The sequence below is a fragment of the Leptopilina boulardi genome, unplaced genomic scaffold, assembly GCF_019393585.1.
Source record: "Leptopilina boulardi isolate dan_hultmark-lab unplaced genomic scaffold, ZJU_Lbou_2.1 LbouV2_266, whole genome shotgun sequence".
NCBI classification, from domain to species: Eukaryota; Metazoa; Arthropoda; class Insecta; order Hymenoptera; family Figitidae; genus Leptopilina; species Leptopilina boulardi.
The window spans coordinates 2,239,042-2,266,616 of record NW_026137825.1 but is presented as its reverse complement, the minus strand read 5'-3'; the positions used below and the strand labels follow the sequence as shown (position 1 = coordinate 2,266,616).

The 27,575-nt window shown below is 19.6% G+C and overlaps 5 protein-coding genes across 14 annotated transcripts; all 5 read right to left on the bottom strand.

Annotated features, from left to right (window-relative positions):
* Positions 1-208: 208 nt before the first annotated feature.
* LOC127281180 (TNF receptor-associated factor 6) lies at positions 209-6,075 on the bottom strand. 10 transcript variants are annotated; one of them, XM_051304766.1, is made up of 7 exons: positions 5,878-6,075; positions 5,165-5,198; positions 4,795-4,871; positions 4,559-4,698; positions 4,161-4,467; positions 1,026-1,144; positions 209-962 (listed from the first exon to the last, which is right to left on the bottom strand). In XM_051304766.1, the coding sequence occupies exons 1-7, from the start codon at positions 5,902-5,904 to the stop codon at positions 356-358; spliced, it is 1,311 nt and encodes a 436-aa protein (XP_051160723.1). In that variant the 5' UTR covers positions 5,905-6,075; the 3' UTR covers positions 209-355. The 10 variants fall into 10 exon arrangements, with proteins under 10 accessions (XP_051160723.1, XP_051160724.1, XP_051160732.1 ...); XM_051304767.1 differs by having other exon boundaries at positions 4,795-4,868; XM_051304775.1 differs by having other exon boundaries at positions 4,795-4,868; positions 5,165-5,423; positions 5,878-6,043.
* Positions 6,076-6,976: 901 nt separating this feature from the next.
* On the bottom strand, positions 6,977-11,182 carry LOC127281179 (uncharacterized). Its single transcript, XM_051304765.1, has 9 exons — positions 10,729-11,182; positions 9,861-10,425; positions 9,420-9,475; positions 9,220-9,336; positions 8,765-8,930; positions 8,508-8,599; positions 7,969-8,194; positions 7,589-7,717; positions 6,977-7,348 (listed from the first exon to the last, which is right to left on the bottom strand). Exons 1-9 carry the CDS (start codon positions 10,789-10,791, stop codon positions 6,993-6,995), a joined length of 1,770 nt encoding a protein of 589 aa, XP_051160722.1. The 5' UTR covers positions 10,792-11,182; the 3' UTR covers positions 6,977-6,992.
* Positions 11,183-11,389: 207 nt separating this feature from the next.
* Positions 11,390-14,687, bottom strand: LOC127281183 (ejaculatory bulb-specific protein 3-like). Its single transcript, XM_051304779.1, has 2 exons — positions 14,436-14,687; positions 11,390-11,761 (listed from the first exon to the last, which is right to left on the bottom strand). The coding sequence occupies exons 1-2, from the start codon at positions 14,620-14,622 to the stop codon at positions 11,562-11,564; spliced, it is 387 nt and encodes a 128-aa protein (XP_051160736.1). The 5' UTR covers positions 14,623-14,687; the 3' UTR covers positions 11,390-11,561.
* An 88-nt stretch (positions 14,688-14,775) lies between these two features.
* On the bottom strand, positions 14,776-21,645 carry LOC127281238 (protein sneaky). The gene is made up of 7 exons (XM_051304854.1): positions 21,350-21,645; positions 21,002-21,217; positions 20,528-20,829; positions 19,901-20,088; positions 15,885-16,411; positions 15,084-15,745; positions 14,776-14,779 (listed from the first exon to the last, which is right to left on the bottom strand). Exons 1-7 carry the CDS (start codon positions 21,629-21,631, stop codon positions 14,776-14,778), a joined length of 2,181 nt encoding a protein of 726 aa, XP_051160811.1. The 5' UTR covers positions 21,632-21,645.
* A 149-nt stretch (positions 21,646-21,794) lies between these two features.
* Positions 21,795-25,006, bottom strand: LOC127281184 (ejaculatory bulb-specific protein 3-like). The gene is made up of 3 exons (XM_051304780.1): positions 24,854-25,006; positions 23,414-23,599; positions 21,795-22,186 (listed from the first exon to the last, which is right to left on the bottom strand). Exons 2-3 carry the CDS (start codon positions 23,595-23,597, stop codon positions 21,990-21,992), a joined length of 381 nt encoding a protein of 126 aa, XP_051160737.1. The 5' UTR covers positions 23,598-23,599; positions 24,854-25,006; the 3' UTR covers positions 21,795-21,989.
* Between the last annotated feature and the right edge of the window lie 2,569 nt (positions 25,007-27,575).

Sequence of the window (27,575 nt, the reverse complement as noted above, 5' to 3'; positions counted from 1 at the left end):
AAATTCATTTCGAAATTTTTTTGTTAATAATTTTGCGTTCATCAAAAAACAAAAATTTTCCTATTTTCATTCCTGTGTATAACGAACTGAAATCAAAATTACAAATTAATAAAATAAAAAAATTTTTAACCATAGAAAGGAAAAAGAACTTCCGAAGTGGAAAATTTCATTTTTTTTTTTTTTTTTGCCGACGATAAAAAAAAATCCATTGAAACAGAAAAATTACAATTTATTAAAACATAATCTCAAGGGACTAAAAAAAAGTCGCCTTTCTTTCTCCTCCCCCCCCCCCGTGAAAATTTCCTGAGAATATTTACAGATAAAAAAAAAAAAATATCACATTGTTATAAAAAAATTAAACTTCAGTATGAATTTGAAATGTTTCCTCAGTGAGCAATGAATCACCACATATTTCTTTATCTAAACGATTCACAGTTTTCACATCAATTCGTATAATAACAGTGTCATTTTTCACAAAACTCTCTAAATATTTAATTAATATAAATTCAGTAAAACCATAACTACGTCGATTAATATTATAAATTGGTTTTTTAAATGCCTCAAGATTTGATTGTGTTTTAGCTGTTTCTAAAATATTTTTACGCGTATCATCAGGATTTACAAGTAAAAATGATATCCATCCTTCAAATGGCCAATCAAGTGTATCATCATTTTCCGATTTAACAAGATGCAATACCAATGATAAAAAATCAGAATTATTATGCGATACATTAATTCTTGCACAAACTTTATAGCCCATTGTACTTGTATAAAATGATGGACTAAAAAACATATTCATTCGATTTTCCATCATATTATTTAATTTCTCATGAAATAATTCCAATTTCCAAATATATGAACCATTACAAGTGCGTTCAATAATTGATGATTGTAAATTTTCCAATGCAAATGTTAATTCACGATTTTTTTGTTCCAACATTACAACTTTCTCGCATAATTCACTGGAAAGAAAATTAATTTCAAAAAAAAATTGGATTTTGTAAAATTATGAAAATTCAACTTACTGAATAATAGGTTGAGATTCAGTTTCTTCTTTTGACGGTGGATCCCAATATTTTGCTTCGGCTGCTTTTGCATCGATATTTGATTTTAATGTTAAATGAGATAAAGAAGTTGCAATCATCTGAAATAAAAAAAAAAAAAAAAAATTGAAGAAAAATACTATTTTAATTTAAAACTAGCAAAATTAAACGCGCGCCAAATTGAGTACTTAATTGTTTTTTATAAAGAAATTAAAGATTAAGATTATCAATAATAATTTAATTTATTAGAATATTATTACATATTAAATGATAATAATGAAAATTATATGTTTACAGGCCTCGGATTATACGAATTTTTTCCGACTTTTTTCAAAAATACGACTTTTATCGACTTATTTTAATAAAATGCGACATTTTTTTTTACATTTGAAAAAAAATGTAAATAAAATATATTTTTCTAGTATAAAATGTAGATCTTCTTCAGATCTTCTTCAATTCAATTATTTAACAAATTTTGAACTAAAATGATTCTTCACTAAATTAATTATTTTTAATAATTTTAATAAAATACATCACAAATTCAATTATATCAAAATTATTTTTCAATTAAAATTTTTATGAAATTTAACAATTGTTTATAATTAAAAAAAATATATATCTCAATAAAATTGAATTATTTTTTGAAAAATTTCAATTCAAAATAAACTAAAATTCAATTATTACCTGAAATTTTAATTCAAAAACCAATTAAAAATCCAATAATTATCAAAAATTTTCAATTTAAAATTTAATTATTTACCAAGTTTTCGATTTAAAATGAAATAAAATTCAATTATTTTCTAAAATTTCTATTCAAAATTAATTATCCAAATTTTCAATCAAAAATGAAATTAAATTAAATTATTATCCAAAATTTCAATTCAAAATCAACTAAAATTCAATTATTACCAAAAATTTTAATTCAAAATCAATTAAAATTCAATTATTATACAAAATTAATTATTATCATAATTTTCAATCAAAAATCAACTAAAATTAAATTATTATCCAAAATTTCAATTCAAAATCAAAGAAAATTCAATTATTTTCAAAATTTTCAATTCTAAATGTTTTAAAATTTAATTATTTTCCAAATTTTCTATTTCAATTCAAATAAAATTATTTTCAAAAATTTTTAATTCAAAATCAATTAAAATTCAATTATTTTTAAAAATTTCAATACAAAATTAAACATAAAATTTAATTATTTTCAAAATTTTTCATTCAAAATCTTTTAACATTCAATTATTATGCAAAATTTTAATTGAAATTCAATTATTTTCCAAATTTTCAATTTAAAATCAAATAGAATTCAATTATTTTTAAAAATTTCAATTTAAAATCAATTAAAATTCAATTATTTTCCAAAATTAATTATTATTAAAATTTTCAATAAAAAATCAACTAAAATTAAATTATTATCCAAAATTTCAATTCTAAATCAAAGAAAATTCAATTATTTTCCAAATTTTCAATTCTAAATCTTTTAAAATTTAATTATTTTCCAAATTTTCTATTTCAAATCAAATAAAATTAAATTATTTTCAAAAATTTTAATTTAAAATCAATTAAAATTCAATTATTTCCCAAAATTTTAATTCAATATTAATTAAAATTCAATTATTATGCAAAATTTTAATTCAATATTAATTAAAATTCAATTATTATGCAAAATTTTAATTGAGATTTAATTATTTTCCAAATTTTCAATTTAAAATCAAATAGAATTCAATTATTTTTAAAAATTTCAATTTAAAATCAATTAAAATTTAATTATTTTCCTAATTTTCAATTCAAAATCGATTAAAAATTCAATAATTATCAAAATTTTTCAATTTAAAATTTAATTATTTACCAAGTTTTCAATTTAAAATGAAATAAAATTCAATTATTTTCTAAAATTTCTATTCAAAATTAATTATTTAAATTTTCAATCAAAAATGAACCTTAATTAATTTATTATCCAAAATTTCAAGTAAAATTCAATTATTTCCCAAAATTTTCAATTCAAAATGAACTGAAATTCAATTATCAAATAAAATTTCATTATTCTCAAAAATTTGAATTCAAAATTAATTGAATTTTCAATAATTTGAATTTAAAAGCATCTAAAATTTAATTATTTCTAAAATTTTTTTTTTGAAATTTAATAATTTTAATTATAACTTTAAGGAAATTCAATTATTTTTAACTATTTTAATATTATTCTTTGAAAATTCAACTATCTTAAACCATTTTTCAATTAAAAATGATTTTCAAATTATTGTATTTTGTCCTCATTTTCTAAAAAATTTTTAGTGAAATCATCTAAAATTTTAATTACAAAACACTTAAAGTGTCAATTAATTTCAAAAATCTCAATTTTAAATCTTTGAAAATTCAATTAAATTAAAAAAATGTTTTTCAAAAATTGTTTGATAAATTATTTTTAGTTCTGGTAAAATTTAATAATTGTTTGAAAATTAACAATATCTTTTGAAATTTAATTATTTCTAAAAATTTCAACTTTAACCCTTCGAAATGGATTATTATTAAAAAAAAATTTTTTATTTAAAAATCTGTAAAATATTTTTGTTAAAATAAAAAACAAATCCACTTTTTTTGGAATATAAATCGACTAAAACGACTTTTTTGTGTCTTTAAGTTGATTCGAGTCCTGTTTTTTTTATAATTAATATTTAATAGGTATCCGTTGGCCCCTGGAACCTTAAAAATTAATTTTTAAAAATAAATTTTTTTCAAATTACTATCTTGTACGAAATTTCCTGGCGCCTCTTTTTTCTCATCATAAATTTTTTGTATTTGTATACAATTTTTGAATCAATATAAAAGTTTTAAAAAAATTTCGTTGGTAAACGTTGTGTATACTTTAGCTTCGTGAATTGAATTTTCGAATTTGGAATTTTAATGAAACTTATTCCGAAATTTGGAAACACAATTATACAACTTTGGCAAAAATGAGAAAAAGAATTGTCAAAATTTTGACACGTCATAAGATTACTATTCAAAAAAACACGTGAAATCAGAAAAGGCCAACTTCAAGTTAGGACAGAAGGACAGACCAAGCATTTTATTATTATATAATAATTATATTTTTATAGAAAAAAAAAATTCTACCGTCATGTGAGAATTCATTCCCTCTTCTAAATGATGTTTCAATGTATCGGTTGATTTAAATATTTCCCGACATCCAATATCTTTGAATGGACAATTTTCCTGTGATTCAATAGCATGCTTTTTATATGAACATTCATTTAAATGATTTTCCAAATCAATTGGCGAAATTTCAATGTGACAACCATATTCACGATAAAGACAATGTGTTCGTTGTTGTGCAATTTCTCTTTTTGTAAAAAGATCCTTAAATAAATCGACATCTGGATTTAAATGTTTACTATCGACTGGACAACTTGAACCTCGTTTTCTGCAGAAAAAAAAGAAGAAGAAATTATTTTCTATTTAAATTTAAAAGAAAAAAAAGAAATTCAGTTGTAAAATTTCTATTTTATTTATACTTGAGCCAAGTATTGATGCAATCGGAACAAAATCTATGACCGCATGATGTTAATACTGGATCTTTTAGCCAACTTATGCAAATTGGACATTCAAAACGAGGTTCCACTGTTTCCTTATCAGATCGTTCATCGCCTCCACACTATTTTTTTTTATGTAAAAATAAATTAAAAATTATTAAACAATAAATTTAATAGAAAATGGGGGGAAAAAAAAAACTAAAATTCTATTCACTTACAAGGGAACTTTCCTCTGCTATTTTCACGAGTTCCTTTTCTTTTTCCTCTTCTGTCATTTTGGGAAATTTATAAACTACTGAAAAATAAAAATTTGTATTTAAAAAAAAATTAACAATAATTTTAATATTACTATAAAAAATAATTATTAAGATTAATATAAATAAATATACTGAAATTTAAATAATAATAATAATAATAATAATAATATTTATTATTATTATTATTATTATTATTATTATTATTATTATAATTATATTTAAAATAGTAGCAAAATTAAATAATTTATAAGAACTAATTATTATTTATTATTTAAATTTTGTTAGTACGTAAACAATTTTTATATTTTTAGAAAATAAAAATTTTATTTACCTGATAAAAAGGCAGGAAATAATTTACAAAATTCCTGTTATATTCCGTTAATCGTATAATGAATATATATGTATATATAGTAAATAAATGTTTACATGTATATTTTTTCTATATATAACACAGTTTCTACACAATAAAAAAGGGAAACAAATAAAATTTACTGAAATCCACTTCGGAAGTTTTGCGATGACATCATCGTAAAATACGCGCGCGTATTTGCGAATTTTTTTTTTTCCTTTAAAAAAAATAAATTGTTCCCCTAAAAAAAATTCTACGAAAATTTAAAATTTGAAAAATTATTTACGCAATAAAAAAAAAAGGTATGGGAAATTTTTTTTTTTTTTTCTTTAAATTAAATACCAGAAAATAATTTTGATTTTCTTTGAAAAATAAAACAGTGTTGATAAAAAGTAGAAAAAGAAATTTGAATATTAAGTTGAAAATTCTAAATATCATCAAGAGATGATATATATTGTATATATATAAAATTAAATGAAAACTAAATATTATAAATATAACCTCAAAATTTTTAATATTTTGTTATTTTTCCTTCTGACTTTCAGTTGATTTATATATATAAAAAAAATAAAATATTCGAATTAATGAGTAATTTGGAAAATAAATAATTCTTCAAGAGTATAAATAAGGTTTTTTAAGCTCGGAAAATATATAGTAACAACACAAAACACATTTTTTTTCTGTCTCATATTTACCGTGTAAATTGCACATATAATTTTCATTCACTTTTTTTTCTATACTTAAAGTAGATTTATTTAATAATTACTTTTATCAACAACTTTTCTGTATTTTCACAAAAAATTTGTATAAAAGAAAACAAAATATAATAAAATTACGAACTGTGATAACCTATGAATTCCTCATGTTTTGGAAACTACACTAGTCAATATAAAAATTTACCGTATGTTATACGAATATTCATAAACTGTTGCTAAATAATTAGTACACAATTAATTAACATTAGAGAATTTGAAATTAATTAGAAATTTCTAATTTTTCTAATTTACACACATACATATTTTATTAAACTTCTAAACAAAAATAAAAATTTTTTGAATAGTAAAATGGCGCCAAATTTCAAATTAATTTAAATAAATATAAAAATTGATAAAATTAAAAAAAAAAAAGAAACAATTAATATTGTTTGTTAAATAAAATAAAATTTAACAAATAAGAACAAAATATGTAAATTTTTGCAAAAAAAAAAGAAACTAAAAATTTTCTAGTCTATAAAAAATATATTTTTATAAATAAAATAATAATATTAATTTACTATTTTTAAATTATTTATTTAATAAAATTATTAATTCTATTTATTTAAAATATTTTTTTTTCTAATTAAAAATTTTTGAAAAATGAATATTTTGAAACAAGAACAGAAAGAAAATTATATTTATATACAAAAAAAAAAATATCTCATTTATTTTACTTTTTTCGCCTACATTTAAGAAATATTATCGTTTAAATTCAATTTAATTTTTAAAACAATATTTCTGAACACTATATAATATATATATATATATAATTGATAAATCACAAATAAAAATATTTTATTATTACATTTTTTTTCTCGTTTAATTAAATGTTTTTTTTTTATCTCCAATCATGAAAAAATAACAAAAATTTAATATCGTCAAGAAAAAGTAAAATAATTTTTTTTTTACATGTAGAAAAATATAAAAAACACTTTTTTCTCAATCAATATATATTAAAATTAAGGAATACCCTAAAAAAAAAAATGATAGAAATTATTTTCTTTCTTTTTTAGTATAAAAAAAGAGATTAATTAATGCGTTGTTTTTTTTTTTTTTTATAAATACGAAATAAACGAATCATCCTCAACATTGTTGACATCGTCATTAACATCGTCAACTGAAAGTCCATTAACATTTGATATTTTTTCATCTGTTATAAAAACAGCTTCATTACTACCATTCAATGATGATTCTTCATTTCCTTCGTTTGCTTCACTTTTTACATTAACCATTAACATATCATAATTCTCAGAATTTCTATCGTAAACAATTGATGATCGCGATGGATTTTGTGAATCACGTTGAAAATTAACGGGAAATATTTCCGGTGTTCTTTGATGATTATATTGATCGGCACGTTGAAAATCTTCCGTTGAACGATTAAAATCCTCTGACGATCTTTGAGTCTCTTCTATAAATAATAATAACAAATTAACAAAAACAAAAATACATCTAACATCAATATTTAATAATAATAATAATAATAATAATAATAATAATAATAATAATAATAATAGTAATAATATAGAATATTAAGTAGAAATATTTGTTGTTTCAATTGAATAAAAAAGAAAATTTAAAAAAAAATAATAATTTCGTTATTAATAGGAAATTTTATAAATTGAAAATTATTGCATTACATTTTTTTTACCTGTATCTTTTTTTCTCCGATTTAAATCAGCAATTTTGTGTCCAATGTACGAGCCAACTTTTCTCAATTCAATATCCGTTGTACATTCGTCAACTTTTTTAATATCTTGCAGCCAATATCGAAAAACGTCTGTGAATTTATGCGAAAATAAAAATTAAAAAATTATAATTTAAAATCGATTATTAATTTATATTATTTATTATATAAATTAAATAATAATAATTAATAAAATGTTGTATTAATAATAATTATAAATTATAATTTATAAATTAAGAAACTATTAAATTCTTTTTTTTTTTTTTTTTTTTTTATTTAAATTATTAATAAATTTTATTATATTGAAATGAAAATTAAATTAAATTAAAAAAATTTTAAAATACCCTTTATCGCAAGTAATTTTGTTGGATCGAGTTTTTGTTTTGGTGGTCCTTCATAGAATTTTCTTGTTCTATTTGACAATTGTCCAGTAACGGAACTTCGTTCCAATGTTTCATGGCCAAAAACAGCGAGTGCCATATTTTTAATAAAAATACTTGGATTTCTTGCTGTGCACATTACCGTGTCGTACGTTGATTTTGGTATCCAAACATCACGTCCCAAATGAACCTAAAAAGAAAAAAAAAAAAAAAAAAAAAAAAAAAAATTTCATAAGAAAATAATAATTAATTCCTTATTTATTTCTAATAATATTCAAATAATTATACTTATTTTTATAATTCTATAAAAAAGAAAAAATTGTATTTATTTAAAATAAAAAAAAATATATATTATATAAATTAAAAAAATTCACAAATGAGTAATAATAGAAAAATTTATACTATATTTAAAAATTTTTTTTTTAGAGAAAAAATGATGAGAAACCTTTTTTCAAATAGTATTAGGGAAAAAAAAAGGAAAATTATTTATATAGAAAACTCACATTTTTGTCAATTCTTCTTACATAACCGATTGGCAAAAAAACATCTCCCAATTGATGATTCACATCTGTGGCGCAAACATTAGCGAGTGACGCTGAAATATTGAAAAAATTGAGTTTTTTTCTTTTGTAGAAATTTAATTTATTTAAATTATTTATTCTTTAAATTTAATTTATTTTTAAATAAAGAAAAAATTTAGGAAAATTTACACAAAAATTTCGTGAAAAATTAAAAAAAAAAAAAAAAGAATTCTTATTACTTCGTAATTCTTCATAATCATTAACGAGTCGACTTTGTAAATCACGATTAAGAACAGTCAATTCTTTTTGCATTCTATTCGTTTCCTCGAGTTCTAATCTCAATTTTTTATTCTCCAATTTTAAATTATGAATCTCTGTCTCGTCCTCGCTGGTCTCTTTTCGATCCTAAAAAGCAAAGGAAAAAAAAAAAATTACATAAATTAATAATTTATAATTAAATTATATATTTTTACTAATCAACCACAATTTATTACATACATTAGTTTTTAATTTAAAAAAATAAGATTTAAAAAACATAAATACAATTTCTATATTTATTTATTAATATATTAATAGTTGTAAAATTTTATTACAAAACATGTTTCGTTTATTAATTTTCGATTCAAAGAAATATAATATAAAACGCAAAAAAAAAGTAAATTTCCATTTATCTAATAAATAAATTGAAACTTACATTATTAGTTTTTTGTCGTTTCGACGTTGTATTTTCATACGTAAAATCATCAGATTCGTGTCTTTTTGAAATTCTTCCTGATCGTCGAGTTTCCTTCTGATCAGTTTTACCAATTTCCTACCAAAAAAAAAATAAAATAAAAAAGGAAAATTAAATTTCTAAATAAAAAATTCATGCAATAAAGTCAATTTTTTTTTTACCATTTGATAATTATTCTCCACTGGTTTTGATATTAATTGCATTTTTAAAATATCGTCTGAAATTAAAAAAAAATTATACATAAATTTAGTGAAATATTTTTTTCAAAAAATTTTGTTATTTTTATTATTATTATTAATCGGTTTATCGTTAAAAATGAATAAAAATTATTTTATTTTGTCCAATAAAGAATTCCGCACACGCAACATTGATTCTCGGGCTCGATTTCGTTCAACTTTTTTATTTTTCATCTCAAAAACTATATTAATTTTTGGCGGATTTTTCCATTAACATTTTTTTGTTCGGTAGGACTTTAGCTACAAAATACTTTAATTCCAGCCATTTTGACCGTGCACGAAAATCAATGTTGCGTGTACGGGGTAGTTTAGTTTTTTTTTTTGTGAATTTTTTTTTAATTTAAAATTGAAATTTCGAAATATTACCATCGCTAACTGTTTCGTCATTCATTATGGCGGCAATTTTAACAGCTTTATTCCATGTTAAATGTTTTTCAATTAACAAACGATTACGTATTCTTTCTAAATTAATTCCAAGTAAAAATTGATCTCTCAATCTTGACATTATATTATCATTGTTAAAATCACATTTTAATGCTAATGATTTTAATTTTTCAATAAAATCTTTTAATGTTTCATCATTTGCCTGTTGACATTGACCAAATTTTAATCGTTTCATATAAATTGTTGATGATTTTGGTTCTAAATATTGTTTTATTAATTCAATTAATTTTTCATAATTTTGATTACGTGGTTTATCAGGCGAACAAATATCACATAAAATATTATACATTTTTGAGCCAATTGCTGTTAAAAATATAATTGTTTTTTTTTGCATTGGCACATCATTTGCCTCACAATATAATTCAAATCTTTCAACATAATTTGTCCACGATTCATTTTTTTCATTAAACGATTCAATACGGCCAATTGATAACTTTTTCGTTGTATACGCCTGTAGACTTTGTTCGATAAAACGAATAATAGATGCCTTGAGGAAGAGAAAAAAAAAATTTTTTTTTTATTAATTTATATTATAATTAGAAAAAAGAGATGAAAAAAGTACTTTTATATTTTTTTTGTAAAGAACATGAATTTATTTTCAAAATAAATTATTATTCAATTGTTGATAATTGTCAAATATTAAAAATTGTTACTTACGAATTGAAAATAATATTCGTCAAAATGTAAAAATTGGCAATTTTTTTTATTTTTATAATGAAATAATAAAAAAAAGAAAGTTTATAATTGTTCGCAATCAAAAACATGTTAAATTTGTTTGTTTTTTTTTTACCTGCAACTCCCGTACAACTTGTGAGCCATCATTTTCCAATGATAATGAATCTTCGACTTCCATTTTTTGTTTCTTTGGAAATTATACAATTTTCTCTAATATTCGATTCATGTATATCTTTTTTATATTATTAATTCACCTATATGTATTTAAAATATTTTTTTTTTTCACTTGCTAAATTGTGATAATATTAAGTAAACAATTATTTTTTGTGGATCAATTATTTATTACACGATACTAGCGCTAGGGGTGGAGTTTTTGGGAACTAAAATTCGTGATTATTTATCGTTTAACGATAAGGTAGATTTGAGGTTATGTTTAAGTCAAACACACGGGATTGTCATATCCGTCATATCAGAAAGTTTATCATCAAAACATTAATAAAGGTAGGACACATAAAGGAGTTAAAGAACGAAGAAGAAGAAGAAGAAGTCATCAGAAAGTCGAAAAAATTATGGTAAGATAAAAATAAATTAAAACCTATATACGAAAATTGAAACAAAAAAATTCTTAACTATTTCGAAATTTTTGATTAGCAATTTTTTTTTCTCCCTGTATTTACATTTTTACACATATACAGAGTGTAATTATTTAAATAAATTAAAAACTTAATTACAATTTTGTTAGAAACTAATTTTTACTTTTGAGGTTATTTCAATCGTTTGATTATAACAAAAAAATCTGTTAATCTTTATTTGTATATTATAATTTTTACAATTATTGTTTCTTAGGTTAAAATATTGATACTCTAATATCATAAATATCCTATAAAAGAAATTCGAAATATTTCAATGTATAAATAGAAATAAATTTTTTTTTTTTTTTCATCAAATTTACTTTTGTCCTGATTTTTCCTTTTCCAATTTTGCTATATAATTTGTTCTATAGGCTCCTGTTGGATCATATTTTGCCTCCAATTTTTCCCAATCCTCCTTTCGATTGTCAATTAAAAATTGACAAAATTTGTCCGATCCTATTTTTTGTGCTTCACTGCAACTTGCACATTCATTTGCTATAGCGTCCGGAAGATTTTCTGTACACAATAAAAAGAAATTTTTTTTTATTTTTTTAAATCTAGAATTAAAAATTAAATAATAAAATGCTTGGTCTGTCCTTCTGTCCTAACTTGAAGTTGGCCTTTTCTGATTTCACGTGTTTTTTTGAATATGAATCTTATGACGTGTCAAATTTTGACAATTTTTTTTTCTCATTTTTACCAAAGTTGTATAATTGTGTTTCCAAATTTCGGAATAAGTTTCATTAAAATTCCAAATTCGAAAATTCAATTCATGAAGCTAAAGTACACAACATTTACCAACGAAATTTTTTTTAAACTTTTATATTGAATCAAAAATTGCATACAAATACAAAAAATACAAAAAAAAAACAAGATAGTAATTTGAAAAAAATTTATTTTTAAAAATTAATTTTTAAGGTTCCAGGGGCCAACGGATACCTATTAAATATTAATTATAAAAAAAACAGGACTCGAATCAACTTAAAGACACAAAAAAGTCGTTTTAGTCGATTTATATTCCAAAAAAAAGTGGATTTGTTTTTTATTTTAACAAAAATATTTTACAGATTTTTAAATAAAAAATTTTTTTTTAATAATAATCCATTTCGAAGGGTTAAAGTTGAAATTTTTAGAAATAATTAAATTTCAAAAGATATTGTTAATTTTCAAACAATTATTAAATTTTACCAGAACTAAAAATAATTTATCAAACAATTTTTGAAAAACATTTTTTTAATTTAATTGAATTTTCAAAGATTTAAAATTGAGATTTTTGAAATTAATTGACACTTTAAGTGTTTTGTAATTAAAATTTTAGTTGATTTCACTAAAAATTTTTTAGAAAATGAGGACAAAATACAATAATTTGAAAATCATTTTTAATTGAAAAATGGTTTAAGATAGTTGAATTTTCAAAGAATAATATTAAAATAGTTAAAAATAATTGAATTTCCTTAAAGTTATAATTAAAATTATTAAATTTCAAAAAAAAAATTTTCGATTGAAAATTTTAGAAATAATTAAATTTCAGATGCTTTCAAATTCAAATTATTGAAAATTCAATTAATTTTGAATTCAAATTTTTGAGAATAATGAAATTTTATTTGATTTTAAATTGAAAATTTTTGGAAAATAATTGAATTTTAATTGAAATTTTGGATAATAATTTAATTTAAGTTTATTTTTGATTGAAAATTTGGATAATTAATTTTTAATAGAAATTTTAGAAAATAATTGAATTTTATTTAATTTCAAAAAAAAAAATTTTCGATGGAAAATTTTAGAAATAATTAAATTTTAGATGCTTTTAAATTCAAATTATTGAAAATTCAATTAATTTTGAATTCAAATTATTGAAAATTCAATTAATTTTGAATTCAAATTTTTGAGAATAATGAAATTTTATTTGATTTTAAATTTGGAAAATAATTGAATTTCAGTTCATTTTGAATTAAAAATTTTGGAAAATAATTGAATTTTACTTGAAATTTTGGATAATAATTTAATTTAAATTCAATTTTGATTGAAAATTTAAATAATTAATTTTGAATAGAAATTTTAGAAAATAATTGAATTTCATTTCATTTTAAATTGAAAACTTGATAAATAATTAAATTTTAAATTCAAAATTTTTGATAATTATTGAATTTTTAATTGATTTTGAATTAAAAATTTGGAAAATAATTGAATTTTAATTGATTTTAAATTGAAATTTTTAAAAATAATTGAATTTTATTTCATTTTAAATTGAAAATTTGGAAAATAATTGAATTTTCTTTGATTTTGAATTGAAATTTTGGATAATAATTTAATTTTAGTTGATGTTTGATTGAAAATTATGATAATAATTAATTTTGGATAATAATTTAATTTTAATTGATTTTGAATTAAAATTTTTGGTAAAAATTGAATTTGAGTTGATTTTGAATTGAAATTTTGGAATTAAAATTTCGGGTAATAATTTAATTTTAGTTTATTTTGAATTGAAATTTTAAAAAAATAATTGAATTTCCTTAGAATTATAATTGAAATTAATAAATTTCTTAAAAAAAATTTTCGATGGAAAATTTTAGAAATAATTAAATTTTAGATGCTTTTAAATTCAAATTATTGAAAATTCAATTAATTTTGAATTTAAATTTTTGAGATTAATGCAATTTTATTTGATTTTAAATTTGGAAAATAATTGAATTTCAGTTCATTTTGTATTGAAAATTTTGGGAAATAATTTAATTTTAATTGAAGTTTTGGATAATAATTTAATTTAAGTTCATTTTTGATTGAATATTTAAATCATTAATTTTTAATAGAAAGTTTAGAAAATAATTGAATTTTATTTCATTTTAAATCGAAAACTTGGTAAATAATTAAATTTTAAATTGAAAATTTTTGATAATTATTGGATTTTTAATTGATTTTGAATTAAAATTTCGGGTAATAATTGAATTTTAGTTTATTTTGAATTTAAATTTTTTAAAAATAATTCTTTAAAATGAAAAATTCTACAATTTTTTTTTGCCTAAAAAATATTTTTTTTATTATAATTTGTTGATTAATGAAAACTAGAAGAAATATTTTTTTGGGCAAAAAAATTATTTTTATTTAAAAATTGTTTATCATAAATGTTGTGTACTTCAGCTTCGTCTTCTTCTTTTTTTTTTTTTTTTTTGTTAAAAATAAATTTTCTCACTTTTAAGTTCAGCGGCATCAGGTGTACATGGATTTGCTTCAAGAAGACATCCAACGTAATTACTAACAAGTCTATCACTTTTAATCACTTCATCGACATCAAGATCATCGTATTTTGTCGTATATTTTTGTTCCTCAGCACTGGAAAAAATAACTAAAGAGACAAAAATTATAACAGAGGGATTCATTTTTGAATTTTAAAAGAATTTTCCTTTTGTTGCAAGACTTGATTTTTTTACGATGTCTCGGCTTTTTTTTATAAGCTTCGAATCCCTTCCAATTTTTTTTTTTCAATCCATTAGAGACACGAGAGAACTATCAAAGTCAAACAAATAAACGAATTATCTTTAAGTACGCAATTTCTTGCAAATTAGAGTTTTTTTTTTTTTTTTTGTCCTCTCGTGCATTGAAAATGAAGCACAATTTTCTATTATTATTAAAATCATAGGAAGTTGATAATCTTTGGCAATATTTTTTCATTAAATTTTTATTAGATAAGTGATTTTATAATCAAAATGAAAATTGATGTTGCTTTTTAATAAATTTTTTTCAGAACAGTCAATATATTGATGTCGAGGGAAATTTTTTGGTAAGAGAAAAATTTTAACACAAAATTTACCAAGAAGAATTTAATTTCTAAAATTCATCATCATCATCATCATAATTATCATTTTCATCATTGTCTTCATCGTCAAATTCTTCTGAACTTTCTGAATAAGAACAAGCTAAACATATTTCTCCCATATCGATCCAACATTCCTGACAATGAATAAATAAACATCCTGGTGTATTACATTTCAAAAATTTTGACTCTTTTCTTGGTTCAATTTCATTGCAAATTAAACATTTTTCACGTGCGCAGGCAAAAAATTGAAGCCATCCAAATAATTTTTGATATTTCATTTTTAAACCCAACCATGGATTAATGTCTTTTTCAAAATTTTGTATTCGTACGAGATTTTTTACTCTATTTCTCATAAATCTTATATAACCATAACGTTTACGTGTCGATTCATTGTATAAATAGAGAATACGTCGTTTTTCTCTTTTTCGATAAAAAAATGAGCATATTACTCGTCTTAATCTTTGTGTATAAGCTGTAGTTAAAAGCATTAGCCAAATTCCAAAATAGCTACCATAAATTTTAAATATTATATAATTGGATAATTTTTGCGCTTTTGGTAGACACGCCTCGTTACTCACAATTGTATTTATTCGTTTTTTAATATTAAATCCTCGAATTACACTTCGTACCAAAGATGCAATTAAACCCGTTCCTCGAACATCGATTGACATATCGTGATGTCCTTTCTGAAAAATGGTAGATTTATTAATTCGCAGCCCGTAAATTTATTTTATTTAATTTAATTTAATTTAATTTTGATTTCATTTTATTTTCTTTTCTTTTATTCGGACTAAATTCATTAAAAAAAAAAAAATCAAAAAAAACCTGAGAAAATTCCAAATGAAAATGTCGTTTAATAATATCCAATGTTTCATAAAATAATAAATCAAGTAAAACAAATGTTGTAACAGTGGCAATTTCTAAAATTAATTTCGCCGTTTGTCCTATTAAATTTTTTCTCTCAAATTTACTTTGTCTCAATTTATAGGGATCGATAAAATTTTCTCTTTCATATTTTTTCAATGGCAATAATATTGAACTATCTCTCACACGTCGTCGTGCATCAATTTTACGAAAATATCCAGTAATATAAAAATTATCGTATTCAATATTTGTCAAATAATTGTCATGATAATTTTGTGCATCAAGAATAATTTTCAAAAAAACAAGAGCCAAACATCGTTTAATTAGCATTGTTATTGTGTCGAAAATTTTTTTCTTTGAATCAAATTCATTTAAAATTGCCTTTGCCGTATCACTTGCATCGTGTAAATCAATTGGCAATGATGGTTTTTTCACTTCAAATTGAAGTTGTGCTTTCTTCATATTCTCGCCAAATACTTTTCTTGATTCTGAATTTTTGAAAAAATAGATTATTAATATTTTTTTATTTTTTTATTATTATTATTTTATTATTATTACTAGCAAAATTAAACGCGTGCAAGCGCGCCAAATTGAATATTTAATTGTTTGTTATAAAGAAATTAAAGATTAATATTATCAATAATAATTTAATTTATTAGAATATTATTACATATTAAATGATAATAATGGAAATTATATGTTTAAAGGCCTCGGATTATACGACTTTTTCCGACTTTTTTTTCAAAAATACGAATTTTATCGAATTATTTTAATAAAATGCGACATTTTTTTTTACATTTGAAAAGAAAATGTAAATAAAATACATTTTTTTAGTATAAAATGTAGATCTTCTTCAGATCTTCTTCAATTCAATTATTTAACAAATTTTGAACTAAAATGATTCTTCACTAAATTAATTATTTTTAATAATTTTAATGAAATACATCACAAATTCAATTATATCAAAATTATTTTTCAATTAAAATTTTTATGAAATTTAACAATTGTTTATAATTTAAAAACAGAAAATATCACAATAAAATTGAATTATTTTTTTAAAAATTTCAATTCAAAATAAACTAAAATTCAATTATTACCCGAAATTTTAATTCAAAATCAATTAAAAATCCAATAATTATCAAAAATTTTCAATTTAAAATTTAATTATTTACCAAGTTTTCAATTTAAAATGAAACAAAATTCAATTATTTTCTAAAATTTTTATATTCAAAATTAATTATCCAAATTTTCAATCAAAAATGAACTTAAATTAAATTATTATCCAAAGTTTCAATTCAAAATCAAAGAAAATTCAATTATTTTCAAAATTTTCAATTCTAAATATTTTAAAATTTAATTATTTTCCAAATTTTCTATTTCAAATAAAATAAAATAAAATTATTTTCAAAAACTTCAATTCAAAATCAATTAATATTCAATTATTTCCCCAAAATTTTAATTCAAAATTAATTAAAATTCAATTATTATACAAAATTTCAATTGAAATTCAATTATTTTCCAAATTTTCAATTTAAAATCAAAAAGAATTCAATTATTTTTAAAAATTTCAATTTAAAATCAATTAAAATTCAATTATTTTCCAAATGTTCAATTCAAAAGCTTTTAAAATTTAATTATTTTCCAAATTTTCAATTCAAAATCTTTTAAAATTTAATTATTTTCTAAATTTTAAATTTAAAATCAAATAAAATTCCATTATTTTAAAAAATTTCAATTAAAATTCAATTATTTCCCAAAATTTTAATTCAAAATCAATTAAAATTCAATTATTATACAAAATTTTAATTCAAAATCAATTATTTTCAAAAATTTGAATATAAAAGCATCTAAAATTTAATTATTTCTAAAATTTTCAATCGAAATTTTTTTTTTTTGAAAGTAAATAATTTCAATTATAACTCTAAGGAAATTGAATTAATTTTAAAAAATTTCAATTCAAAAAAAACTAAAATTCATTTATTACCCGAAATTTTAATTCAAAATCAATTAAAAATCCAATAATTATCAAAATTTTTCAATTTATATTTTGATTATTTACCAAGTTTTCAATTTAAAATGAAATAAAATTCAATTAATTTCTAAAATTTCTATTAAAAATTAATTATCCAAATTTTCAATCAAAAATGAACTTAAATTAAATTATTATCCAAAATTTCAATTAAAATTCAATTATTTTCCAAAAATTTTCAATTTAAAATCAAATAAAATTAAATTATTTTCAAAAATTTCAATTCAAAATCAATTAAAAATCCAATAATTATCAAAATTTTTCAATTTATATTTTGATTATTTACCAAGTTTTCAATTTAAAATGAAATAAAATTCAATTAATTTCTAAAATTTCTATTAAAAATTAATTATCCAAATTTTCAATCAAAAATGAATTTAAATTAAATTATTATCCAAAGTTTCAATTAAAATTCAATTATTTTCCAAAAATTTTCAATTTAAAATCAAATAAAATTAAATTATTTTCAAAAATTTCAATTCAAAATCAATTAAAATTCAATTATGTCCCAAAATTTTAATTCAAAATTAATTAAAATTCAATTATTATAGAAATTTCAATTGAAATTCAATTATTTTCCAAATTTTCAATTTCAAATCAAATAAAATTAAATTATTTTCAAAAATTTCAATTCAAAATCAATTAAAATTCAATTATTTCCCAAAATTTTAATTCAAAATTAATTTAAATTCAATTATTATACAAATTTCAATTGAAATTCAATTATTTCCAAATTTTCAATTTAAAATCAAATAAAATTCAATTATTATACAAAATTTCAATTGAAATTCAATTATTTTCCAAATTTAAAATCAAATAAAATTTTATTATTATCAAAAATTTGAATTCAAAATTAATTGAATTTTCAATAATTTGAATTTAAAAGCATCTAAAATTTAATTATTTCTAAAATTTTGAATTGAAATTTTTTTTTTTAAATTTAATAATTTCAATTATAACTCTAAGGAAATTCAATTATTTTTAACTATTTTAATAATATTCTTTGAAATTTCAACTATCTGAAACCATTTTTCAATTAAAAATGATTTTCAAATTATTGTATTTTGTCCGCATTTTCTAATAAATTTTTAATGAAATCATCTAAAATTTTAATTACAAAACACTTAAAGTTTCAATTAATTTCAAAAATCTCAATTTTAAATCTTTGAAAATTCAATTAAATTTAAAAATTGTTTGATAAATTATTTTTATTTCTGGTAAAATTTAATAATTGTTTGAAAATTAACAATATCTTTTGAAATTTAATTATTTTTAAAAATTTCAACTTTAACCCTTCGAAAAGGATTATTATTAAAAAAAAATTTTTTATTTAAAAATCTGTAAAATATTTTTGTTAAAATAAAAAACAAATCCACTTTTTTTTGGAATATAAATCGACTAAAACGACTTTTTGTGTCTTTAAGTTGATTCGAGGCCTGTGTTTTTATAATTAATATTTAATAGGTATTCGTTGGCCCCTGGTACCATAAAAATTAATTTTTTTCAAATTACTATCTTGTACGAAATTTCCTGGCGCATCTTTTTTCTCATCATAAATTTTTTTGTATTTGTATACAATTTTTGAATCAATATACAACTTTAAAAAAAATTTCGTCGGTAAACGTTGTGTACTTCAGCTTTGTGAATTGAATTTTCGAATTTGGAATTTTAAAGAAACTTATTCCGAAATTTGGAAACACAATTATACAACTTTGGCAAAAATGAGAAAAAGAATTGTCAAAATTTAACACGTCATGAGATTACTATCCAAAAAAAAACACGTGAAATCAGAAAAGGCCAACTTCAAGTTAGGACAGAAGGACAGACCAAGCATTTTATTATTATATAATAATAATAATTATTATTATTATTAGAATTAGAATTAGAATTTAAAAATTGCAAAATAGAATAGAAATTTTTTTTATGCGATTGAAAAAATTGAATATACCTTTTAATTGAGCGTATCCTTCGCCAATTCCAGAATCGACATTTCCTTCAGGATTGCAAATATTTGGACCACCGAGTGCTTGGACAATGTTACAGATAAAAGTCAATTTCATTGGCCAACAAAGAAGCCAAGCTGCAGCTGCCGATACTTTTATGTAGCATTTATCATAGGCATCGGCAAACATTTTTCTAAAATGGAAATATTCCAAAAAAAATTTACTGTCTTCTGATTCGACAATTTTTAGGTTCGTATATTATTTAATAAATTTTTATTTTACTAATATAGAATTTATTAATTAATTTTATTAATAATAATTAATTATTAATAGTATTAAAAATACTAATAATTAATTATTAATAATATTAAAAATACTAATAATGAATTAATATTAATAATTAATTATGTTTAATAATGATAATATAAAAATTGTGTTTCTATAATTAAATGATAAAATTATTTTTAGTTTCCATCTTTTTAGCATCAATAACTCATAAGCTGCCTTTTACAAAAATAATTTTAAAGAATAAATAATGTTTTATTTGTTTTCCAGAATTAGAACTTCGTTTTTTTGTAAAAAAGGAAGAATAAAATTAATTATTATTATTATTATTTATAATTTAGAATTACCGACAATTTTCGCTACCACGACTCAATTGATCCTCGCAACGAGTTTCAATTTTTGCCTTATAATTCGCTTCATAAATATCACCTTCCGATTTTGCTTCTAATTTTGCTTTCAAACGTTTTTGTTCAATTTCATCGCTTCTCTTTGTATCATTTTGTAATTCATCTAAATAATCATTTTCCTCTTTGAGTCGTTGCATTTCATCTTCGCCTTCAATTTCCTCAACAATTGGACTTATCAATTCTTTTACCGATGACAATGTGTCTTTTATCTCCTCAGCGTCTGTTTTCATACTCATCAGAGCCTAATTGATTAATTTTATTTTTATTTTTTTCTTATAAATTTATTTATTTTCTTTTTATTTTAAAAAAATTATTTATTCAAAAATAAATTATATAATAATAATAATTAATAATTTAAATTATTTATTATTAAATTTTATTCAAAATTTCTAAAAATCAAAATTAATTTCCCACTTGTTTAAACGGCTGGACCATTAAATTGTATCTTGTCTTTGACATATTTTGTGTGAGTTGATTTGTACAAGAAAAAGTTCTAACCACTTCTTTTCCATTTAATGTTAAATTAAAAATTGGACCCGCTATTACGTAGCCAAAAACAAGAGCTTTCAGTACACTTCGACCTGAACGTCCAAAAAATGCCGGAATTGTCAATAGACCAATGCATCTCGCCTATTAAATTTTTTTTTTATTTTCCTTTTTTTGAAATTATATAAATTTTCCATAAATGATAATAATTTCAAAAAAAAAAAAAAAATTAAATATTAAAAGAAAAAAATTTCTACAAAAATAAATATCCTGAACCTGAATTGAAACAGCAAATCCAAATGAAAGCATTATTATTATAAGAGCTCCAAAAATTAAACTAGTTAATTCATCAAATTGAAGATCAACAATAACAAATTCATAGAAACAAAATCCCATAATAAAGCCCATAAAAAAACCAATGGTCATACGAGTTTTTTTATGTATTCCAATTGGATCATAACATAAATGATACAATTTGGGAAATTTTTTAAGATAAATATTCGTAATTTTTCCACTTAAATATTCAATCACTTTACCAGTCCAATTAAGTTCGTTCATATTTTTTCCAAATTTTCAATTTTACAATTCAATTATTTATTATTTCATATATTTATGTATTTATAATTTTTTTTTTTTTGACAGTTAAGTGACGTTCATCTTTTTTTATTATACAAAAAAAAAAAATTATTTTCAAAAATACTTGTTAATTTGAAAAGAAAAATAATTGAAAATTTTTTATTAAATTACCTTTGAAATTTTATACAATAAATAATACAGAAGAAAAAGAATAAATAGTTTTTTTTGTCATTAACTCGGAGGTAATAGAGGTTGTTGATTTTTTTTTTTTTTTTTTTTGAAATAATATTTCTTCTCTTTCGGACTTATAAAATCTAATACTATATTTATGTATTATATTTTAAGTTGAAATTCCCAATTCCTTGGCCTTATTCTCATATTTTGCTCTATAGCTGCCGTCCTTGTCGTATTTTTCCAAAATTTGCTTCCAAATTTCAGGTTTATTCTTTGACAAGAATTTAATTACTTTCTCAGAGCCTTCTTTTTGTTTTTCGGAACATTTTCCACATTCACTGGAAATTGCATCAGGAAGAACGGCTGGAAAAAAAAATTAATTCAATTAAAAAATTATATTTTTTTTCAAAATTTTTGATTTTATTTCAATGTTAAAAAAAACGGAATTATAAATTTTCACCAATATAATTTTGTAATTATATTCTTCTATTCATAAGGGAAAAATTTTTATTTTTCTTATTAGCCTATTAATATTTTTATTAAAAAAAGTGACTGTTGACAAAAAAAAAAAAAAATACTGTCAACACATTTATAATTCTCGTGCTGTACTCATCTATATAATTTGCCATTATATAAAACAAAACTAGTTTTTTCAAAAAAAAAAAAAAAAAAAAAAAAAGTTTTTCAAAAAAAAAATCATTGAAAAAAAAAATTTCCAATAAATAGAAACTATATTCAAATGATAAAACTATTTCGAATGATTTTGAAAAAAAAAAATATTCACAAACGCATGAATCATATATATATTCGAGGAAAATTTTAATTTATTAACAAATTATTTGTCAAACAGAAGATTAAAATTTTTAATTAATGCAACAAAGTATTACGAGAGTTCTTTTTCTCTTTTTTTTTTCTTTCTCCTCGTTCTTTTTTTTTGCGAAAGAAACAAATTGCCGTATAATTTATTAGCGGATTGTAAAATTATGTTTTTACCAAATGTCAATTTCGTAACAAATATATAAGAATTATTCATAAATACTATTTTGCATAGTAAATGAATTTAGAAAAAAAAAAAAAAATTCATTTTTTTTCTATACAATAGATAAAAATGTGGAATTAATAATATAATTGCAACATTGCATTGATTATGAAAAATTTTTGCATAATTAACAAAATTTAAAAAATTCACTTTCAACGTATGTGTGTCTTATGAAATATTATTTCTCGACGCATTTTATAATCATGAATATTTGCAAATTATATGGAAATATTTTAATATTGCATAAATTTAAAAGTCAAAAAAATTTGAAAAAAAATTTTTTTTTATATTTTTTTAATAAAAATTTGATTGCAAATGAAAATTTAAATTATTTTAAATATTTTTACGTAAAAAGAAAAATTAAAAAAAAAAAAAAAAGTATAAAGAAATAAAAAAAAAATTAACAATTAAAAATAAATAAAATAATAATTAAATTATTTTAAATTTAATTATTAATTAATTTATAAAATAGAAATTTTTTAAATTATTTAAAAATTATAAAATAAATAAAATAAAAGTAGATTGAAATACATTTTTTTTTTTGAGAATACCTTTGAGTTCTTTGCCATCAGCAGTGCAGGTTCCATCGTGTAAAACGCAATTAACGTAATTGTTTAACAATCTGTTATTGTTTAAAATTTGATCTATATCAATATTATCAAATTTCGTTGTATATTGTGGAGCTGCAGAAATTGCAACTACCATAACGGCAAGAAAAATAACGGCGAACTTCATGGCTGTAAAAAAAAATTGAATTTAAAATTTTTTTCCATTTTTCCATTTTTTTTTTTTTTTTTTTTTTTTTTTATTAAACACTGCACTCAATTTTTAAATTCTTCACACAAAGCACTAATTTTGAAAGCACTTTCAAATGTTTTTTTTTTTTTTATTACTTGTAATTATAATTTTAGTACAGAGAAACACTTACACTGTATTTCAAAATAAATATAAAGTGAAAGGGAAATATTATTTTTTCTAATATAGAATTATTTTTCAATATTTTCGTAATTAATTTCAAAAAAAAAAAAAAAAATTTTCTGAACATTTTGAACGTATTAATTTTTTAATATTTAGTTTTTAATATTAATTTTTTAATATTTACTTTTTAATATTAATTTTTTAATATTTAGTTGTTAAATTTATTCAAAATTGTAATTTAAATTTTTAATTTATCATTTTCGTAAATTAATTTCAATTTTTGTTTCTGAAAATTTTAAACAAATTATTTTCCACGTTTTTTTTTTAATTTAATACAAATTTAAATTTAAATGTTTAATTTATCAGTTTTTTTTTTGGATATTATTTTATTTTTATGTTTCAGTAAATTTATTAGTGAATATTCTAAGTTTACTAATTTAATAAAAATTAATTACAAATTATATATATTTATGTGATTAATTTCCAAAAATTGGTAAAAATTGATTTTCTACATTATTTGGATATTAAATAAATTAAATTAATTCAAATTGAAAAAAATGAATTTAATTTTTTTTTCCAACTGTTAATTAAAAAAAAAATTGAAATTTATTAACATTCAAGGAATGTAAAAATTTTAATAAACAAAAAAAAACGAATTTAGGAATTAAATTTAATAATAAAAGGAAATTAATTAATTAATAGAGTAAATTTATTAATAAAAATATAATTATTAATTTATTCTCGTTGTTAAGTAATTAATTAATTTTTAATTTTTAATTTTAATATTAAATATTAATTTTTAATTTTACTATTAAATATTAAATTTAATATTATTATTTAATTATTAAATAAAAATTAATTAATTTACGAAATTTAACACAAACTGAATTAAAATTAATTTGAAAATATATAATATTAAAAATAATATTATTAATTAAATTTTATCACAGTTTTTAAAATATTCTCTTTTTTTTTGCAGAATTTTGTATGCCGAATTAAACCCAAATTTTTCCAAGGTGGTTTTTTTTTTTTTTTTTTTTTTTTTATTCTAATCCCATAAACTTGTCGCTCACCTGAGTATTAGCAGTAATCAGGAGCAAGTGTATGTGTGAATAAGTTTCAAGAAATGAGAGGTTTATATATACGTCTTAACCATGACGTTGATTACGCAAAAAAAAAAGAAGAAAAAAAAAAAGAACCCTGAGGGGGGTCTTTCCAATGAGGTGTGGGAATCATATGGATAAATTTACAATGTCGACCCCCACCTTCACCTTTTGTTCTTGCTGAAAGGACTAAAACATTATAAATGTATATGTATAATATATTGATGGTCAACTTTACTAATGCATATCATCCGATATCATCGAGACGAACGACAACGACCATTTTGCATGACGAGGATAAATTTTCCTTTTCCTCGACATTATATATATATATATATATATTTATATATGAAGGTTCCTCCTCCATTGCTCTATAAAAGTGATTATATTTTTATATATCCTCGCCGCTCATTTTTATTCACTATGCGTGTCACATATATTCATTGTAAACATTTCAAGACTCACGTTTATTAAATACTTGACTTTTATTTTTGGGTGATTCAGAAAAATTATAATAATATACGAGGTAGCTGGAAAAATAGTTCAAAAAAAAAATTTGCAAAATTTATTTTTGAAAACAGTTTTCTGTTTTTTTTTTTTTTTAATTTAGAAAACATTTTTTGATAATTATTTATAAATTTATTTATTTATTTAAATTAAAAATTGTATTTACAATTTTTTAAATTTAATTTAAATAATATTTAATATTTTTGGAATTTTTGGAAAAAGTTTAAAAAATCGTAATCAAAAAAACAAAATTTGTATAGAAATGCCTTCAAAGTAATGTTAAATTGAATAAAAATTTATAATTTACTGTAAATTTAAAGAAAGAACACAAAAAATGTAAAATTTTGACCGCGGAAATTTTTATGTATTAAATTAAATAATAATTATTATTTTACAACAAAGATTTAAAATAATTTTTTTAAACTTTACAAATTGAATCTTATTTTAAAAAATAATTACTTTAATTATAGTTTTTTTTTTCGTTTGCTAATTAATAAAAATTCTTTTTACAAAAAAAAAAAAAAATGATCTACCAAAAAAAAAGGAGAAAAAATTTTGTCACCAAAAAAAAAAATGATCTACCAAAAAAAAAAAAAGGAGAAAAAATTTTGTCACCAAAAAAAAATAATTGAAGGACATTTTAAAAAGATAAAATCAAAAAAAAGTTTGAAATTAAAAAAAAAAAAGAATGCGTTAATTACTATGGGATAAATTAAAGTTTATATTATCGTTCCGCCCATGAGTATTAAGGACGTGTAATTGAATGTAAGTTCTTTGTGTTTAAACTATTGAAACGTTCCAATTAGTCGCACAAGTGGCTAAGAAAAAAAAAAAAGACGTTTATATACAAAGGGAAAAAAGAAATTTATTTTTCCATCTGTGTTTTTTTTTTCTTCTTAGATTTCTCATTGTAATTATTCGCATTAACTTTGATTTGCATCTTCACATTATAAAATTAAAAAAAAAACTATGTACCTAACTTTAAAAATTTTATTTTTAAAATAATTAAATTTTTAAATACCATGAGTAATTCGAAATAATTAAATTTTAAAAAAAGGGATTTGAAATCAATTTTATAAAAATAATAAAGAATATAAAAAAAAAAATGAGTCTCGTGATAAAAACAAATGATTTACATAATTGTTTATGACCAACTCGGGTTAAAACTCATAACACTGTCTACGCAATTATTTTTTATTATTATTATTATTATTCAGAACAATTCACTATGGAAAATAATTTTTATTCTCAAATTGATTTTTGCTATTTTCTTAATTAGCAACGTATGGCTAAATAGATTTTCCTATTTTTTTTTTTTTTTTTTCTTTTCTTTTTCCTATAAAGGTCATTACAATTTACACCCATTTTTTTTTGTTTGTACAAAGTATTGTATATTTTTTTCATCCATTTATGTAATATTATCTCTTCTTAGAAATTTATTTTTTCTCAAAAGAAACAAAAATTTATATTCTTTTTTTTAAAAATTTTTTTTTACTCATATATTTATGTAAATATATTTATAACAATTTATTTAACTTTTTATTAACATTTTTATTTTTGTTTTATTTATTAATTAATTTTTTTTATTAATTAATTTCAAATAATAATCTGTATAAACGTTTGATTTTCTCATCATGTTTCGAGATTTAAATAAAACAGCCTTTGATCTCATAAAAAGGGAATTTGCATAAATAGCTTATTTAAAATGTTAAAATTTGTTTTCACTTTGAATCATGATCATCAACTTCTAACATTGTCGTCATTTTATCATTGTTTCTTAGAAAATGAATATAATTTTTAATTTAAAAAAAAAAACATTTGAAATTAATTAATTGCAAAAAAAATTAATTAAATTTTAAAAATAAAAATAAATACCTACCATTTTTTTTAATTAAAATTAAATATTTATTTGAGACAAAATTTCATTTTTCGAATTCGAATTTTGACAAGAATTTTTTTTTTAAACAAATTTTTATTTAAAAAAAAAATAAATTAATTAAATTTCAAAAATAAAAATAAATAATACAATTTTTTTAAAATTAAAATTAAATATTTATTTGAGACAAAATTTCATTTTTCAAATTCGAATTTTGACAAGAATTTATTTTTTTTAAACAAATTTTTATTTATTCGTTTTTTTTTTTTAAACAAAATATTGCAAATCAATTCGTATGAAAATACTGAC

What these genes read in the sequence shown, in the direction of transcription:
- LOC127281180 (XM_051304766.1), bottom strand. Translation starts at nt 5,904, where the DNA reads ATGAAAATTATATGTGCAATTTACACG. An exon ending in TAGCAGAGGAAAGTTCCCTT is followed by an intron (nt 4,699 to 4,794) that starts GTAAGTGAATAG and finishes AAAAAAAAATAG; the next exon opens with TGTGGAGGCGATGAACGATC. An exon ending in GAATGAATTCTCACATGACG is followed by an intron (nt 1,145 to 4,160) that starts GTAGAATTTTTT and finishes TTTTTATTTCAG; the next exon opens with ATGATTGCAACTTCTTTATC.
- LOC127281179 (XM_051304765.1), bottom strand. Translation starts at nt 10,791, where the DNA reads ATGGAAGTCGAAGATTCATTATCATTGGAAAATGATGGCTCACAAGTT. An exon ending in TGACGAAACAGTTAGCGATG is followed by an intron (nt 9,476 to 9,860) that starts GTAATATTTCGA and finishes TTTTAATTTCAG; the next exon opens with ACGATATTTTAAAAATGCAA. An exon ending in AACGACAAAAAACTAATAAT is followed by an intron (nt 8,931 to 9,219) that starts GTAAGTTTCAAT and finishes TTTGCTTTTTAG; the next exon opens with GATCGAAAAGAGACCAGCGA.
- LOC127281183 (XM_051304779.1), bottom strand. Translation starts at nt 14,622, where the DNA reads ATGAATCCCTCTGTTATAATTTTTGTCTCTTTAGTTATTTTTTCCAGT. An exon ending in TGATGCCGCTGAACTTAAAA is followed by an intron (nt 11,762 to 14,435) that starts GTGAGAAAATTT and finishes TATTGTGTACAG; the next exon opens with AAAATCTTCCGGACGCTATA.
- LOC127281238 (XM_051304854.1), bottom strand. Translation starts at nt 21,631, where the DNA reads ATGAACGAACTTAATTGGACTGGTAAAGTGATTGAATATTTAAGTGGA. An exon ending in TGGTCCAGCCGTTTAAACAA is followed by an intron (nt 20,830 to 21,001) that starts GTGGGAAATTAA and finishes TTAATCAATTAG; the next exon opens with GCTCTGATGAGTATGAAAAC. An exon ending in CGTGGTAGCGAAAATTGTCG is followed by an intron (nt 20,089 to 20,527) that starts GTAATTCTAAAT and finishes TTTCCATTTTAG; the next exon opens with AAAAATGTTTGCCGATGCCT.
- LOC127281184 (XM_051304780.1), bottom strand. Translation starts at nt 23,597, where the DNA reads ATGAAGTTCGCCGTTATTTTTCTTGCCGTTATGGTAGTTGCAATTTCT. An exon ending in TGATGGCAAAGAACTCAAAG is followed by an intron (nt 22,187 to 23,413) that starts GTATTCTCAAAA and finishes TTTTTTTTCCAG; the next exon opens with CCGTTCTTCCTGATGCAATT.